Raw genomic sequence first — 17,179 nt, forward strand, 5'->3', positions numbered from 1 at the left:
AATTGGGATGCCTAACACCCTTTCCATCAAACAATTCTCATATCCAAGGTGACTAATTTGAGATTGAGGCAGTGTCTGTGTGGAGTAGTCTTTCTCCAGATGAGGCACAGACCAATTATGGTAGCAGAGGAAGAAGTCCTCATTTGCTAGCCTAGTAGTACATGGGTACTTTATAGGCCAGTGGAAGTTTTTAAGTATTGTTTTATTATTTTCTTTCTCACTAGAATAAAATTCCACAAGGTAAGAAATTTGTCTATTTTTTTCAGCACTGTGCCTTCCGGGCCTAAACAGGGTCTGACACATGCTGAATGCTGAATAAAAATGTATTGAAATTGTGAGTTCCAAAAAATGAGTGAAAGAATGACACAAAACTCTACTATTTATTATCACCATTGTCATAAGTTTATCTTGTAAGCAAAAAGATCCTTGAAAGTTGCAGGAGAATTTTTGGACAAATAGAAAATGTAAAGCAGGAGATTATAAAAAAAATGGATGAAGAAGTTCAAGAAAAGTTAAAACAAGTAAAGAATGGCAAATTGTAGTATTGTCACTACAATTGTCAACCTTCACATTAGCTCCCAATCTGTGTAAACTAGCAGCATCCTCAGATATGTTGGTCCCACAGTCCTACAGAATCCTGGGCCTACAGAAGTTCTCCTTCATCACTCATGTTCTTTCATTCAGAAACAGATACTTGTGAAGTCCAAAATCCTGGGGGGTATATCATGGCTCTTAGAATGAGTAGGGACCAAAACCCATTTGAGCAGTTCTTTTTTCTTTCCCTTGTCCTTGCATTCTACCCCTTTGGTTTGCATCTCAGTCAGTCATAGTTTCTGAGGGCCCAGGGTCCTGTGGATGACTCGCCTCAGTGCAGCCTTCACTTCACTATTCCTTAAGCTGTAGATGATAGGGTTCAACATGGGAGTCACCACTGTGTAGGAGAGAGATAGCAGTTTCTTGCTCTCAGGAGAGGTGCTGGATCGGGGTCGGAAGTATGTGAGGATGGCAGTGCTATAGAAGAGGGAGACAACCAGGAGTTGGGAGGAGCAGGTGGAGAAGGCCTTGTGTTTCCCCTCAGCTGAGGGCATCCTGAAGACAGTGGAGAGGATCCGGACATAAGACCCCAGGATCAGCAAGAAAGGGAAGAGAATGAATAAGACAGTGGCTGTCAGAGCCTCCAGTTCAAACAGAGAGGTATCAGCACACACCAGGGCAATGACAGGTGGGCTGTCACAGAAAAAGTGGTTCACTCTGTTGGGGCCACAAAAAGGGAAGCTGAAAATCCATGTGGTTTGCACGGTGGCCACTGGAAACCCTGAGAACCAGCAGGCAGCTGCTAGCTGGGCACAGGCCCTGCGGCTCATAATGATTGGGTAGCGCAAAGGGTCACAGATGGCCACATAGCGGTCATATGCCATTGTGGCCAGGAGGCAGCACTCAACAGCCCCAAAGAAGAAGAAGAAATACATCTGAGTGGCACAGCCAAAGAAGGAGATGGTTGTGTCTTGGATGATCAGAGTCCCCAGCATCTTGGGCACAATGACCAAGTTGAAGCCTATCTCCAGGAAAGACAAATTCCTGAGGAAGAAGTACATAGGATTTTGTAGAGAAGAGTCAGCTGTAGTGACCAGGATGATGAAAACATTGCCCATTAGGGCAACCAGGTAAATAGTCAAAAAAAGGAGAAACAATAGAGCTTGTAGCTCAGAGGACAAAGTTGAAAAGCTCACAAGAATGAACTCACTGACAATTGTCCAGTTTTCCCACGTCATTCTTCTGCCTAGGATTTCATTGAGAATTCATGCTTCAGAAGTTAGAAGTCTCCATCTGTTATTTAGACCTCTATTATACCCTTAAAAAGAAAATCTCCTGTGGCCTCATTCTCCACCTCTCTTGTTATAGTGGTTCAAATCAAAATCTGTACCTTCTGGAGGAGATTATGCTAAGTGAAATAAGTCAAGCAGAGAAAGTCAATTATCATATGGTTTCACTTATTTGTGGAACATAAGGAATAGCATGGAGGACATTAGGAGAAGGAAGGGAAAAATGAAAGGGGGGAAATTGGAGGGAGAGATGAACCATGAGAGACTATGGACTCCAAGAAAGAAACTGAGGGTTTTAGAGGGGAGGGGGGTGGGGGGATGGGTTAGCCCAGTGATGGGTATTAAGGAGGACACATACTGCATGGAGCACTGGGTGTTTTAAGAAAACAATGAATCATGGATCACTACATCAAAAACTAATGATGTATTGTATGGTGACTAACATAACATAATAAAATAAAATTTTTTTAAAAAAGCTGTACCTTCCACAATGTAAAAAAATAAGTCTGTTCTTTAGATTCACGATATTTTGGAAGAATCCTAACCTGTTTTCAGACTGAACTGAGGCACACCATATATATCTATACAGTCCTTGATTTTTCTTTGCTCTACAGAGTTCAAAATCACAGCTTCCCTTTGGAGTTCCTAAGAAGCCAGGCCAAGAATTTCTGAAGAGAGGGGTCTTAATGCACAATGAAAGGTGGTGAGGTCATCCAGGGTATATTTTCTGCAAAATGAGAGTAGGAAAGAAAAAGTCAAGGAAAGTGAACCAGCAGTTACCAATGATCCATGAGGAGGAGACCTGAATGTGTCCTAATCTCAATCAGCCCACACTCACAATGATTTCAGTATACTGGAGGAATCTTCAATATATTAGAGTATTTCTTCATTTCCAAACTCAGAATATGGCAGTTTACACAAGGAGACATGGAATATAGAGACTGTGGTTTATTTTGATTCCTGGGTTAAATATACTTGATGTGGCTGTATATGATCAGAAAAGGGAACACAGACTCAAGATAGTGTCAGACCATAGAAAGAATCCAGATGTACTACATATAAACCCCTTCATCAGCTTTTGTTGTTTGCCTTGTGTCTTGAATTTCAAGAAATATGAGCTCAAGTGTTACATGTTAATAAAGACCAACTCAAAAAATAGACTAATAATATTAAATCCTGTGAGAAAGAAGCAGAAGGTTTAATCAATACAAATTGAAAATTGGGACCCTGAAACTCTGATGATTATAAACTTACATGAAGGAATATATCTAAAGCACTTGCATGGTGACTGGTACCTAACACATGCTAACCATAAATGCTAACCATTATAGTTATTATGATATAATGCTAGATCTAGCTTTCAAAATCTACTTTTTTTTTAAAGATTTTATTTATTTATTTATTAGAGAGAGAGAATGAGAGAGAGAGCATGAGAGTGGGGAGGGTCAGAGGGAGAAGCAGACTCCCCGCCGAGCAGGGAGCCCGAAGCGGGACTCGATCCCGAGACTCCAGGATCATGACCTGAGCTGAAGGCAGTCGCTTAACCAACTGAGCCACCCAGGCGCCCCTCAAAATCTACTTCTTGTCTAACCTATTTCCCAAACTCAAACTCACTATAGTCCCTACTTTTCAATCGCTAGAAGAAAAGCGTAATTTATTAATATTGATTATCTTCTGTGTTCCAGGCACTGTTCTAGATACTGAAGATAATATATCTGTAAATAAAATGAACAAAAATCTCTGCCCTAGAGGACCCCTCCCAAGATCAATGAGAACAGACCAACGCCCCAACATATAATAGTACAACTTACATATCTTAGATTCAAGGATATAATCCTGAAAGCGGCTAAGGGGAAGAGATTTCTTACATACAGAGGGAGGAACATCAGATAATGTCAGACCTGTCCACAGAGACTTGGCAAGCCAGAAAGGGCTGGCAAGACAAATTCAGAGTACTAAATGAGAAGAACATGCAGCCAAGGATACTTTATCCAGCAAGACTGTCATTCAGAAAGTATGGAGAGAAAAGGAGCTTCCAAGACCATCAGAAACTGAAGGAATATGTGACCACCAAGCCGGCCCTGCAAGAAATATTAAGGGGGCTTCTATAAAGGAAGAAAGACCCCAAGAGTAATATAGAACAGAAATTTACAGAGACAATCTATAGAAACAAGGACCTCACAGGCAACATGATGACAATAAAATCATATCTTTCAATAATCACTCCCAATGTGAACGGCCTAAATGCTCCCGTGAAATGGCACAGGGTTGCAGATTGGATAAAAAGACATGAACCATCCATATGCCGTCTACAAGAGACTCATTTTGAACCTAAAGATACATCCAGACTGAAAATGAGGGGATGGAGAACTATTTTTCATGCCAACGGATCTCAAAAGAAAGCTGGAGTAGCAATTCTCATATCAGACAAATTAGATTTTAAGCTAAAGACTATAGTAAGAGATACAGAGGGACACTATATCATTCTTAAAGGGTCTATCCAAAAAGAAGATCTAACAATTGTAAATATCTATGCCCTCAACATGGGAGCAGTCAGCTACATAAGCCAACTGTTAACCAAATAAAAGAAAAGAACCAAAATAAAGAAACATATTGATAATAATACTTTAATAGTAGGAGACCTCAATACTCCACTCTCAGTAATAGACAGATCACCTAAGCAGATCAACAAAGAAACAAGAGCTTTAAATGACACACTTGGCCAGATGGACTTCATAGTTATATACAGAACATTCCATCTCAGAACAACAGAATACTCATTCTTCTCAAAAGCACATGGAACTTTCTCCAGAATAGACCACATACAGGGTCACAAATCAGGTCTTACCCAATACCAAAAGACTGAGATGATTCCCTGCATACTCTCAGACCATAATGCTTTGAAACTGGAACTCAATCACAAGAAAAAATTTGGAAGGAATTCAAACACTTGGAAGCTAAAGACCACTCTGCTCAAGAATGTTTGGGTCAACAAGGAAATTAAAGAAGAACTTAAATTATTCATGGAAACCAATGAGAATGAAAACACATCGATCCAAAACCTATAGGATACTGCAAAGGGGGAAATACATAGCCATCTAAGCCTCATTCAAAAAAGTAGAAAAATCCCAAATGCACAAGCTAACCTTACACCTTACTGCTAAAGTAGAAAAATCCCAAATGCACAAGCTAACCTTACACCTAAGGGAACTGGAGAAAGAAAACAAATAAAACCTAAAATAAACAGGAGAAGAGAAATAATAAAGATTAGAGCAGAGATCAATGACATAGAAACCAGAAAACAGTAGAGCAGATCAATGAAACTAGAAGCTGGTTCTTTGAAAGAATTAATAAGATCAATAAACCTCTGGCCAGACTTATCAAAAGAAAAGAGAAAGGACCCAAATTAATAAAATTATGAATGAGAGGGGAGAGATCATGACTAACACCAAGGAAATAGAAACAATTATTAGAAATTATTATCCAAAAAAGAAAAAAAAAGAAATTATTATCCAGCAACTATATGCCAATAAATTAAGCAACCTGGAAGAAATGGATGCCTTCTAGGAAACCTGTAAACTACCAAGACTGAAACAGGAAGAAATTGACAATCTGAATAGACCAATAGCCAGTAACGAAATTGAAGCAGTGATCAAAAACCTCCCAAAAAACAGGAGTCCAGGGCCTGATGGATTCCCAGGTGAATTCTATCAAACATTTAAAGAAGAAATAATACCTATTTTCCTGAAGCTCTTTCAAATAATAGAAACAGAAGGAAAACTTCCAAACTCGTTCTATGAGGCCAGCATTACCTTGATCCCAAAACCAGGCAAAGACCCCATTAAAAAGGAGAATTACATATCAATATCCCTAATAAATGGATGCCAAAATTCTCAACAAGAGCATAGCAGATAGGATTCAACAATATATTAAAAGGATTATCCATCATGAACAGGTGGGATTTATTCCTGGGATGCAAGGGTGGTTCAACATTCGCAAATCAATCAGTGTGATAAAACACATTAATAAAAGAGACAAGAACCATATGATCCCTTCAATTGATGCAGAAAAAAGCACTTTTCAAAATACAGCATCCTTTCCTGATTAAAACTCTTCAGAGTATAGGGATAGAGGGAACATTCCTCAATCATAAAAACCATCTATGAAAAGCCCACAGTGAATATCATTTTCAGTGGAGAAAACCTGAGAGCTTTTCTCTTAAGATCAGGAACATGACAAAGATGTCCACTCTCGCCATTACTGTTCAACATAGTACTTGAAGTCCTAGCAACAGCAATCAGACAACAAAAAAAAATAAAGGTATTCAAATTGACAAAGAAGAAGTCAAACTCTCTCTCTTCACAGGTGACATGATAATTTATGTGGAAAACCCAAAAGACTCCACCCCCAAATTACTAGAACTCATAAAGCAATTCAGTAATGTGGCAGGATACAAAATCAAAACACAGAAACCAGTTGCTTTTCTATACACTAACAATGTAACTGTAGAAAGAGAAATTAGGGAATCTATTCCATTTACAATAGCACCAAAAACCATGATACCTAGGAATAAACCTAACCAAAGAGGTAAAGGATCTATACTCTAGGAACTACAAAACACTTATAAAAGAAATTGAAGAAGACACAAAGAAATGGAAAAATATTCCATGCTCATGGATTGGAAGAATAAACATTGTTAAAATATCTATGTTGCCCAGAGCAATCTATACCTTCAACGCCACCCCGATCAAAATTCCAATGGCATTTTTCAAAGTGCTGGAACAAATGATCCTAAAATTTGTATGGAACCACGAAAGACCCCGAATCACCAAGGAAATGTTGAAAAAGAAAAACAAAGCTGGGAGCATCACGTTGTCTGATTTCAAGCCATATTACAAAGCTGTGATCACTAAGACAGCATGGTACTGGCACAAAAACAGACACATAGATCAATGGAACAGAATAGAGAGCCCAGATTTGGACCCTCAACTCTATGGTCAAATAATCTTCGACAAATCAGGAAAAAATATGCAATGGAAAAAAGACAGTCTCTTCAATAAATGGTACTGGGAAAATTGGACAGCTATATACAAAAGAATGAAACTAGGCCATTCCCTTACACCATACACAAAGATAAATTCAAAATGGATGAAAGACAATGTGAGACAGGAATCCTTCAAAATCCTAGAGGAGAACATAGGCAGTAACCTCTTCGACATCAACCACAGCAACTTCTTTCATGACACGCCTCCAAAGGCAAGGGAAACAAAAGCAAAAATGAACTTCTGGGACTTCATCAAGATAAAAAGCTTCTGCACAGCAAAGGAAACAGTCAACAAAACAAAGAGCAACCCACGGAATGGGAGAAGATATTTGCAAATGACATTACAGATAAAGGGCTGGTATCCAAGATCTATAAAGAACTTCTCAAACTCAACACCCAAAAAACAAATAACCAAGTCAAAAAATGGGCAGAAGACATGAACAGACACTTCTCCAAAGAAGATATACAAATGGCTAACAGACACATGAAAAAATGTTCAACATCACTAGCCATCAGGGAAATTCAAATCAAAACCACATCGAGATACCACCTTACACCAGTTAGAATGGCAAAAATTGACAAGGCAGGAAACAACAAATGTTGGAGCGGATGTGGAGAAAGGGGAACCCTCTTACACTGTTGGTGGGAATGCAAGTTGGTACAGCCACTTTGGAAAACAGTGTAGAGGTTCCTCAAAAAATTAAAAGTAGAGTTACCCTATGACCTACCAATTGCACTTTTGGGTATTTACCCCAAAGATACAGATGTAGTGAAAAGAAGGGCCACATGCACCCCAATGTTCATAGCAGCAATGTCCGCAATAGCCAAACTGTGGAAAGAGCTGAGACACCCTTCAACAGATGAATGGATAAAGATGATGTGGTCCATATATACAATGGAATATTATTCAGCCATTAGAAAGGATGAATACCCAACTTTTGCATCAACATGGACGGGACTGGAGGAGATTATGCTAAGTGAAATAAGTCAAGCAGAGAAAGTCAATTATCATATGGTTTCACTTATTTGTGGAACATAAGGAATAGCATGGAGGACATTAGGAGAAGGAAGGGAAACTGAAGGGGGGGAATCAGAGGGAGAGAAGAACCATGACAGACTATGGACTCAGAGAAACAAACTGAGAGTTTCAGAGGGGAGGGGGCTCGGGGGATGGGTTAGCCCAGTGATGGGTATTAAGGAGGGCAGGTATTGCAATGAGCACTGGGTGTTATATGCAAGTAATGAATCATGGATCACTACATCAAAAACTAATGAAGTACTGTATGGTGAATAACATAAGAAAATTAAAAAAAAAAAACCACCTCTGCCCTCACCTTCTAGCAGAGAAAAGAGATTATATGCAAATTATGTAAATAGGATGTATAATATGTTAGGTGGTGGTAAGAACAGTGGAGAAGAATAAAACAGTGGAGAAGGAGATAAGCATTTGGGGTGTGGGGAGTGTCAGAGAAGGCTTCCCTGAGCAGATGTTTGAGTAAAGTACTCAGCAGATGCAGGACATTTAGTCAGGGTGGTAAAAGAAGGAGGGAGGTAAAGAGCAAAAACAATGAGAAAATGCTATTTTAGAATTTTTGCTGATTCCTATTCATTTAAAAAAAAAACTCAACCTTGGCATTGCTTTTTTTAATGAATTCTTTGATACTTTGTCAATTTTCAAATAAGAGTTAACATTTAATGAGCACCAAATAAGTGCCAGACACTATTCTGTTTTGCATGCATTATGTTAAGTCTCACAACAAACTGAAGATATGGGGATTTTTATTAGGCCCACTTTACAGCTGAAGAGACACATAAAAGTTGAATAATGTTTCCAAGGTTAGACAGCCAGCAAGTGTTGGTATCAGAACATGCCTCCTGGGCAGTCCGACTCTGAGTAATGGCTTTACCCACCAGGTGACTCACCCACTCTCAGAATAGATATGAGTCTGAGCTCACAGGTAAGGGAAAGCAGGAGTTTTGGGCATAGGATGGTAGTAATAGAGCAAAAAGGAAGACAATTTCTAGAGAACATCAGAAAGGTATTAGCAACACTGGAGAGCTGGAATACTACTTTCATAGTTCTAATACTAGAATAATAGTTAATTTATATCTCCATCTTCATACTGTAGATGGCGCACTACTTGACAGTGCAAATTGTGTTATTCAACTTTTCATCCCAATTCCTAGCAAGGTAGAGAGAGGCCCAATAAGTTGTTATTGAATACATGAATGAACAATGAACAAAATGTGGAAAATGATCATGGAAATATTTGTATAGACAGAATGTAGGCACAGTGAGCCCCATTCGGAAGGAACTTAGACTACATACATCAATGATACAGCCTCATACAACTTACACAGATTTAAAGAGTGATAAGGGTTCTAAATTACACTCATCATCTTTCCCTACCCCCACCTCCTTTTATCTACCTCATTTCAGGAAATGACACACTTGGCTGCATGACCCAGGAATTGGGACAAAAATCCTTTAATTCATCCCCCAAACTTGATTATTTTTCCTCCTAAACACCAATTCAGTGTCATCTTCTACATCCCCACCACAATTGCCTATAGATTCTGGCTCTTATTTTCTCTGGCCTGTAATATTGCAGGAACCCGATTCTGGTTCTCTTCAAACCATCCTTGACTTGTGTGTGATCTGATAGCAACTCCAATTAAGTTACTCACCTGCTTATTGTCTTTCAATCACTGCCTACCGTCCCTGGGATAAGTACAAACCCTTTAACAAGGCCTTTTTCTCTGGTATCTGCTTTATTTTTCCAGTTTCAGCTGTATGTTTCCCTACACAGCTGATGCTCTGGTTGCACAAAAGTACTTTCTGTTCTGTGCATACATCATGTTCTCTCACTCCTCCTTGTACTTGTGCATATGGCTCTCTGCTTTTGGAAACCTCTTCCTGCAATTATGTATAATTTCTTCTCATCTTGCAAGTCTCAGCTGAAACATCATTTTCTTTGTGAAGTTTCCCTGTGCTCCCTTGACGTAATCCAGGGATTACTCTTGGAGCGCCTGGGTGGCTCAGTCAGTTGAGTGTCTGACTCTTGATTTCGGCTCAGGTCATGATCTCAGGGTTGTGAGATCTAGTCCTGATTTGGGCCCCATGCTGAGCATGGAGCCTGCTTGGGATTCTCTCTCTTCCTCTCCCTCTGCCTCCCCCATGACGCCCCCCCACCCCGCTCACACTCACTCTCTCTCTCTCAAAAAAGAAAGGATTATTCTTCTACCTTTTTATAATGCTTTGTGTAAAACTCTATTAGAGCACTATACAATTGCATATGTGTGCATATATTTATATTATCTAATTGTTAATGCCAGGAGGAAAATGTATTCAGTCATCATCATATTTTTGCACCTAACAGAGTGCTTAACTCTAAGTGCTTGGTAATTAATGTAGCCTAAGATTTAATTACTTTTAGAGCAGTTTAATGATGCTATAACGTCTCTAGTTGAACTTACAGTTCTGAATGTGTGTGTGTGTGTGTGTGTATGTTATAGGTGGTACATTCAGTTTTGTCTTCCAATATATATTTATTTTAAATGTTTTGCTATGTTCTGAGAAGTTATTTTAAAAGCTTTATTATAACAGCTTTGCCTCACTCACTGTGCCACAGATGTGCAGTCCCCTCAAATATTTAATCAAAATGTTTCCTAGGACAGAGCCACGACTCTGGGGCACATCACTTAAGCCATATCCCAAAATGAGTTGGCATCAATTTTTTAGTTTCTACTTTTTGAGTTATTTAGCAAAGTGATCTATTTTTTTTCTATCAGTGACTTTAAATCATTTCAGACATGAGTTGGGTATAAATAAACAGTTATATGTACTGTTTGAGAATTTTCTAATGACACACAACCAGATGATACTACTTAGACACTGGTTACCATGTAACAAAAGGCTAGAAAGGTTCTCAGAAAAGGTTCTCAGGCCAAAAGTTCAGATATTATCAAAGAAAGTCTCAGTTAAGGAAGCAGAGATGACCTTCCCTTTTCTTTCAAACCACATCCTACAGAGAATCTCCACACTTAAGTCCAATGAGGATGAATAAGGGCAGAGGCAGGGGCAGGGGCTCAGAACCCCACTTGCTTGGCTTTCACTTTTCTCCTGTCCCCTGAAACAACCCCTTCATGTTTCTTCTTAGGGCCCTACAGCTGCACAAAACAATATGAACGCATGATTCCAAATTTTGCATTTGCCTCCCTCCCACAGTTGTAATTCCATATTTTCCTTCATCTGTCTTGATCCGTCTCTAACCATCCCTTTATATTGCCTTCTTTTGATCTAGCTTTTCCTTTCTTTCTCTTCCATTTCTCTCACCTTTCTCTTCAGTTTTTACATTTTGATCTGTTTTCCTCTACTAAGCAGGGAAGAGATGGTGGAGGGGAGGTTGCTGGGACAATATTCTGAAGAACTGATCTTCCTGTGGCTGCATGCATGCAATCGTGGTTGTCAGGATGTTATCAATGAAGTATAATCCAGCTACTGTTTTACTACTGGTCTTGCAAGCACAAACCCTTGGATAAATGTAGTTGTGTTTGCAGCCATCAGAGGGAGAGAGAACCCTATGGAAGGGGGAAGTTATACAGAAACTTAGCTGAGGTGGTCTGGCCAGCTACACTTCTATCCAGAGTGTCTCCTTTCTGTGGTAACATCTTGGAGATTCCTGCACTATTTGAACAAGAGAGAACTAGATAACATACCTGAGAAAACTTTGTGAAACTGGGGAGCCTGGGTGGCACAGTCGGTTGAGCTTCTGACTCTTGGTTTCAGCTCAGGTGGTGATCTCAGGGTCCTGGGATTGAGCCCCGCCTCGGGCTCCCTGCTCAGCAGGGAGTCTGCTTAAGACTGTTTCTCCCTCGGGGCGCCTGGGTGGCTCAGTCGTTAAGCGTCTGCCTTCAGCTCAGGTCATGATCCCGGGGTCCTGGGATTGAGCCCCGCATGGATCTCCCTGCTCAGCAGGAAGCCTGCTTCTCCCTCTCCCACTCCCCCTGCTTGTGTTCCCTCTCTCACTGTGTCTCTCTCTGTCAAATAAATAAATAAAATCTTAAAAAAAAAAAAAAAAAAAGACTGTTTCTCCCTCTGCCTCTCCTCACCCTGCCTTCTCTCTCTCATAAACAAACAAACAAATAAATAAATAAATAAAAAGCCTTGTGAAACTCCCACATAAATGATAGTTTGAGGCCACATAGTTACAACAGCAAGGACTTTAGAGTCATAAATTCAGAGTTAAAGTTCTGGTTGTTGTTTTTTAGCTGTGAGACACAGAGCTATTGACATGACATTTTCTGAATTATAGTCTTCCCAACTGTAAAATGACTATTATTATAGATGCCCTAACCATGTGAAATTAGATAATATATGGGCAAATGCTTCAACCGTTCTAAAGCCCAATACATATATTATCAGTGTTTTACATCTTTTCCCAGATTACTTAATTTGTCGAGTCTTGTAAAACTCCACGTTTTTTTTACCTGAGACCTCTGATCTTCCTTCTTGTTTCCTAGGAATATGTCAAAGAAGATACATTTTCTTGATAATAAGCCATCATCCTCTTTACAAGAGTTCAAGTCTGTGCTCTGTCCACTTCGCTCTTTACTTACCTCCTGTGAGTGAAATTTGTATCACATTCCAGAGAACCCCTGGTCTCTCTCAGCTGCTCTAGAGTACCCTGAGACTATATCCAAATGAGCAACTCTCGGGGAGTCCTAAAATATGGCTGTGTCATCTGTGCAAATCATTTCAGAAAAGCCCTGGATTGTGTCTGTGCCAATCATTTCAAAGGTGCTTTGGGTTGTACTTGTCTCAGTCCTCATTGCTGGTGAGCTCTGGGGTTCTGCCATGTCACATTCTCCAAGAAGCTTTGTCCAGGGCTGTGTCAGACACCCCAGGTAAATCCTGGGCTGTGGCTGAGTCAGTCCCTATAAAGAAGCCCTGAGTTGTGCAGCATTAGTCATTCCAAAGAAGCTCTGATCTGGGCCTGTGTCAATCACTCTAGAGGATTCCAGGCTGGGTCTCAGGACTATTTTGGTCCCTGCTGTTTACTGTAATAGAGTGATTCCCCCAATGCTTCCTCTTCCTCAGGTCAAGTCGTAGGTTCACTTTTTGACAGGTGTGAATTTTGAGGAATTCCCAGGAGTGCAAAAATTCATAAAGATTCTGCAAAATCTCATAAATGGAGGAAGATTTTTGCTGCAACTCCAACTTTTCCTGCACTCATGAGGCTACAAGAGCAAAGGGAAAAAACTTAAGGGTCTGTCTATTCTCCAAGGTTTGCACCAGAGAGAGATTAGAAGAGCATGCCAGTGTTCTTTTTTCCCCTCAGCTTTATTGAGACAAATTGACATATAACATTGTGTAAGTTTAAGGTATATAATGTGATGACTTAATACATGTATTTATATTGAAATGATTAACACAATAGAGTTAGTTAACATGTCCATTACTTCACATAATTACCTTTTTGTATATGTGTGTGGTGAAAACATTTAAGATCTACTCTCTTAGCAACTTTCGAGTATATAATACAGTAATGTTAATGATAGTCACTATGCTGTACATTTGATCCCCACAACTTATTCATCTTATAGCTGAGTTTATACCCTTTGACCAACATCACCCTACCCCAACCCCTGATAACCACTATTCTACTTTCTTTTCCTTTGAGTTTGGCTTTTTCAGATTCCACATATAAGTGAGATCATACAGTATTTTTCTTTCTTTGTCTGACTTATTTCACTTAGCATAATGCCCTTGAGGTCCATCCATGTTGTCCAAATGGCAGGATTTCCTTCTTTGTTATGGCTGATTAATATCCCATTGTATATATCTATACAAATGCCACATTTTCTTTATCCTTTCATCTGTAAAAGGACACTTAGTTTGTTCCCATGTCTTGGCTATTGTGAAAATGCTACAATGAACATGGGAGTGCAGGCATCTCTTTAAAACAGTGATTTCATTTTTATCATGCCAGTATTCTTTTATATCTCCCCTCACTTTGATTCTCACTGGGCTGGTTCTTTGGGAGTGTTTCTGACCTGGATTCAGAAGTTTCCAGGCATGGTGAGGAGAACTCTAATCATTGTCTAAGCCATAGTGGAGAATATTAATGAAAACCATAAGCAGTTGGTTGGGGGTGCTGTTTGTTGAGGAGCTATTAACTCCTGGTTAAGATGAAAAGAAGAAAGTCTGACTAACAGTCTTAAAATCCTAATCCTTCTGGAATAAGAATTGAAGTTGAGTTAGTAATATGATGTCCATGCTTTGAGATAAAGTTTCCCCAAGCTGATTAGGGCTTCATCCAAAGACTTTAATGCATATCTGAACATTTCTTATAGTGCTTCTGAAACAGAAATTTTATTGTGTGTTTCTTACTGAAAGCAGTAACCATATCTGACTTCTTCATTATTATTTGCTTAGTATTTAGCTTAGTGTCTGCAAATATGTGCTTGAATTTTTGTACAAGCCATATTTAAAACACTGACCTTCTTCATCGGACTTCACCTATACGAACTGAGATTTTCCATTTCAATTAATTAGGCTGGCATGTTCATCTTGCACTTTGCTGTAGGGAAGTATACCATATTTCCAACAAAAGTGGTAACAAAGATGACTCAATGGATAAAAAAGAATAGCTATTTATTCTTCCCCCTGATAACCTTTCTCCTTGTCTAGTATATAACATAAATTCATGTTAGTTCCCATGTTTACTTGGAATTACAACCAAAAGTAGTGTGAGAATGAATGGAAATAGCTACATGACTTCTCTCTGCCATTCTTCCTCTCATCCTTTCTCTCTTCTCAAATCCTGAGTACTTGCATTTGGAGGAGGAAAAATTGTATTACAGGCTCCAATGGCCAATGAGCAAATGCACAAGGTCTACTTTGAATGTTTGTTCATTCATTCAACAAATAATTCTTGGATGCCTAACATGAACCAGGCAGTGAAATTTCAGTAGGAAATTTTATAAACATTGTTCTTGTCCTCATGGAACATATAGTTTAAATGGGAAGACAAATATTAAAGAACCATATAAAAATGTGAAATTATAACTGTGATGGATATGTAACTAGGAGAAAATGATGTAGCTACAAAAATAGCACCAACATTTCCCATTTCCCTGGACATAACTCGAGTAGGGACTTGGATTACAATTTAATAAAGTTATGAGCAGCAATCCCAAAGTTTCAGCCATGTCTTCACCTAAGGCAAAAGCCTTTCAAATATAAATTAATCATCACGAACTATTTTCTCAGTGCCAGCAATCCCAAAGGGGCCTCTGTAAAAGTGGAAGATGAAGTAAAAGGAACTATCATTGCCCTATATAATGATGTGGGGGTCTGAGTCTATTGTGAAAAATAAAGATGCATTGAAAATGATGAATTAAATAAGAAAATATTTATTTCACACATATGTGTTTGACTCCATTGTTTCTGATGACCAATGCATATCTTGGGAGATGAGTTTGGATTTGCGTGTTTGATTCAAACTACTCATTTGGAAAAAATAAATGTATCAGAATTCACACTGCTGGGTAGATGTTGAACTTGGAGAGGTTGCTGTATGTTGAACTGAGCTCTAGATTTAGCATTTCAGTAGTTATTTTTTTCAATGACCATTTTTTAATGTTCTGATTAGAGACTTAGGAGTTTTTTCTTGACCAAAACACTCAGATGATGAAGAGCACTTTGGAAGGGCAGACTGTAGTAGACATTGCTGGAGTTTCTCTTCAATCCTCCTCGGTTATTTTGACTAGCTCTGAGCATCCTTTGTCAGCTTCTGTAAGCTTTACTTCTAGTAGCTTGTACCTGAGCCCTTAAGAATGCCCCAGGGCACTGGGAGAGAGTGGGGTCTGGGAGCTTTAATTCTCACTCTTCCCTACCCCCCAGTCTGCCAGTAGTCAGTGGATGACTGGAATGGAAGTACAAAAGCCTACTTCTTATGACATGAAGCAGAACAAACTAAGCTTTATTTATGCTCTGGAATTCCCTGCTGGATTAGGCTGGGTCTGGGATTGCACCCAAAATTATATTTTTCTTAGCTTCTTCTCCATTCATACTCTATTTCCCCCACTCATTTAATGGTTTCTCCTTAGTAACTCACTTGCACTTGAGTCCTTGGCTCCATATCTGGTTCTGGGATAACCCAATGAAAGCAACTGGTCCCAAGGCAAGATCAGTTACTGCAAGTTTGGGGAAGATGTTTCCAAAAGTTGAAAGGAGATTCATAACAGGGATATGAAGGAAAAGGCTTGACTGTTCTGGAAAAAATCTCTTTCATACTTCTTTTATGGATCTCCTCCAGACTTTCAGAACACCTATACTCTACTGCAGGAATTGGTCTTGGCCTAGAAGCAAATTCTCTCCCTTGACCACTGTATTTCCTCACATGCAATCCACCATCAAATCCTGTCAATTCTTCCTCTAAAAATTATTTAGAATTAATTTCTACTGATACCTGATAAATTCCATTCTCTATTCCAAGTCACCACTACTTCTCAACCAGATTACCCATTTATTTATTCATCTTTCATACACTATTGAAAAATTGGAGAATAATTTCATTATAATGTAAAGTTTGTATTGGGCAAAGCAAACCAGAATAGATAAAGTGATAACCTTCAACACTGAAGTAAATGTCATAAGACCTTGGCATCTCTTAGCTGTTCTAAAGAAAATTTTAGAAGTAGGCCTGTACTTGAGGCACCATTCACAAAGAGGAGCATCTCTTGTTTTGTGCAGCTTTTGGTTCCTGGAAAGTGGCACTGACTCTCATGACTATATAAGGGCTGCCCCACTGGTTCACAGCATCACATCATCTGCATTATCTCGGCACCAAATACCCTTCTACTACATAAATCATCACTGACATTTTCATCCTATTGTTACTATGCATGTTAAATATCTACTGTGGCAACCTCCAGTATCACTGAACTGAATGTCTGAGCAGTCTGTGTTGTCTCTCCAAATACCAGCTGTGTTTCTGTTAAAACTCTGGCTTCAGAGTTGCATTATTCTGAGTGGTCTGCCCTAATCCCATTTTTCCATAGTATTTTCAGTGTAGAGTTTTTCAGAACATAAGTTTTTCAGGAATGCCCATGTCATATAAAACAGAAATACTTGTGCTGCTTTCATTTTCAAAGAGTTACAGGTACACTGGGGGAAGACAAACATGTAAAAACAAGTATAGCAAAGTATATCCAAAATTTAACTTATCTGTTGATAAAATTGGAATAGATGCATGTAGGAGAGAATAATTTATGCTGCTTGAGGGATCACAGTGGGACCTTGAAA

General features: G+C 39.1%; 1 protein-coding gene across 1 annotated transcript; it reads right to left on the reverse strand.

Annotated features, from left to right (window-relative positions):
- Window positions 1-824: 824 nt before the first annotated feature.
- On the reverse strand, window positions 825-1,803 carry LOC116646580 (olfactory receptor 10A4). Its single transcript, XM_032427427.1, has one exon. It carries the CDS (start codon window positions 1,770-1,772, stop codon window positions 825-827), a length of 948 nt encoding a protein of 315 aa, XP_032283318.1. The 5' UTR covers window positions 1,773-1,803.
- Window positions 1,804-17,179: the final 15,376 nt, after the last annotated feature.

Source organism: Phoca vitulina, unplaced genomic scaffold (assembly GCF_004348235.1).
Source record: "Phoca vitulina isolate PV1807 unplaced genomic scaffold, GSC_HSeal_1.0 scaffold36, whole genome shotgun sequence".
NCBI classification, from domain to species: domain Eukaryota; kingdom Metazoa; phylum Chordata; class Mammalia; order Carnivora; family Phocidae; genus Phoca; species Phoca vitulina.

Excerpts from the sequence above, each read along its gene's own strand:
- LOC116646580 (XM_032427427.1), bottom strand. The coding sequence starts at position 1,772 with ATGACGTGGGAAAACTGGACAATTGTCAGTGAGTTCATTCTTGTGAGC.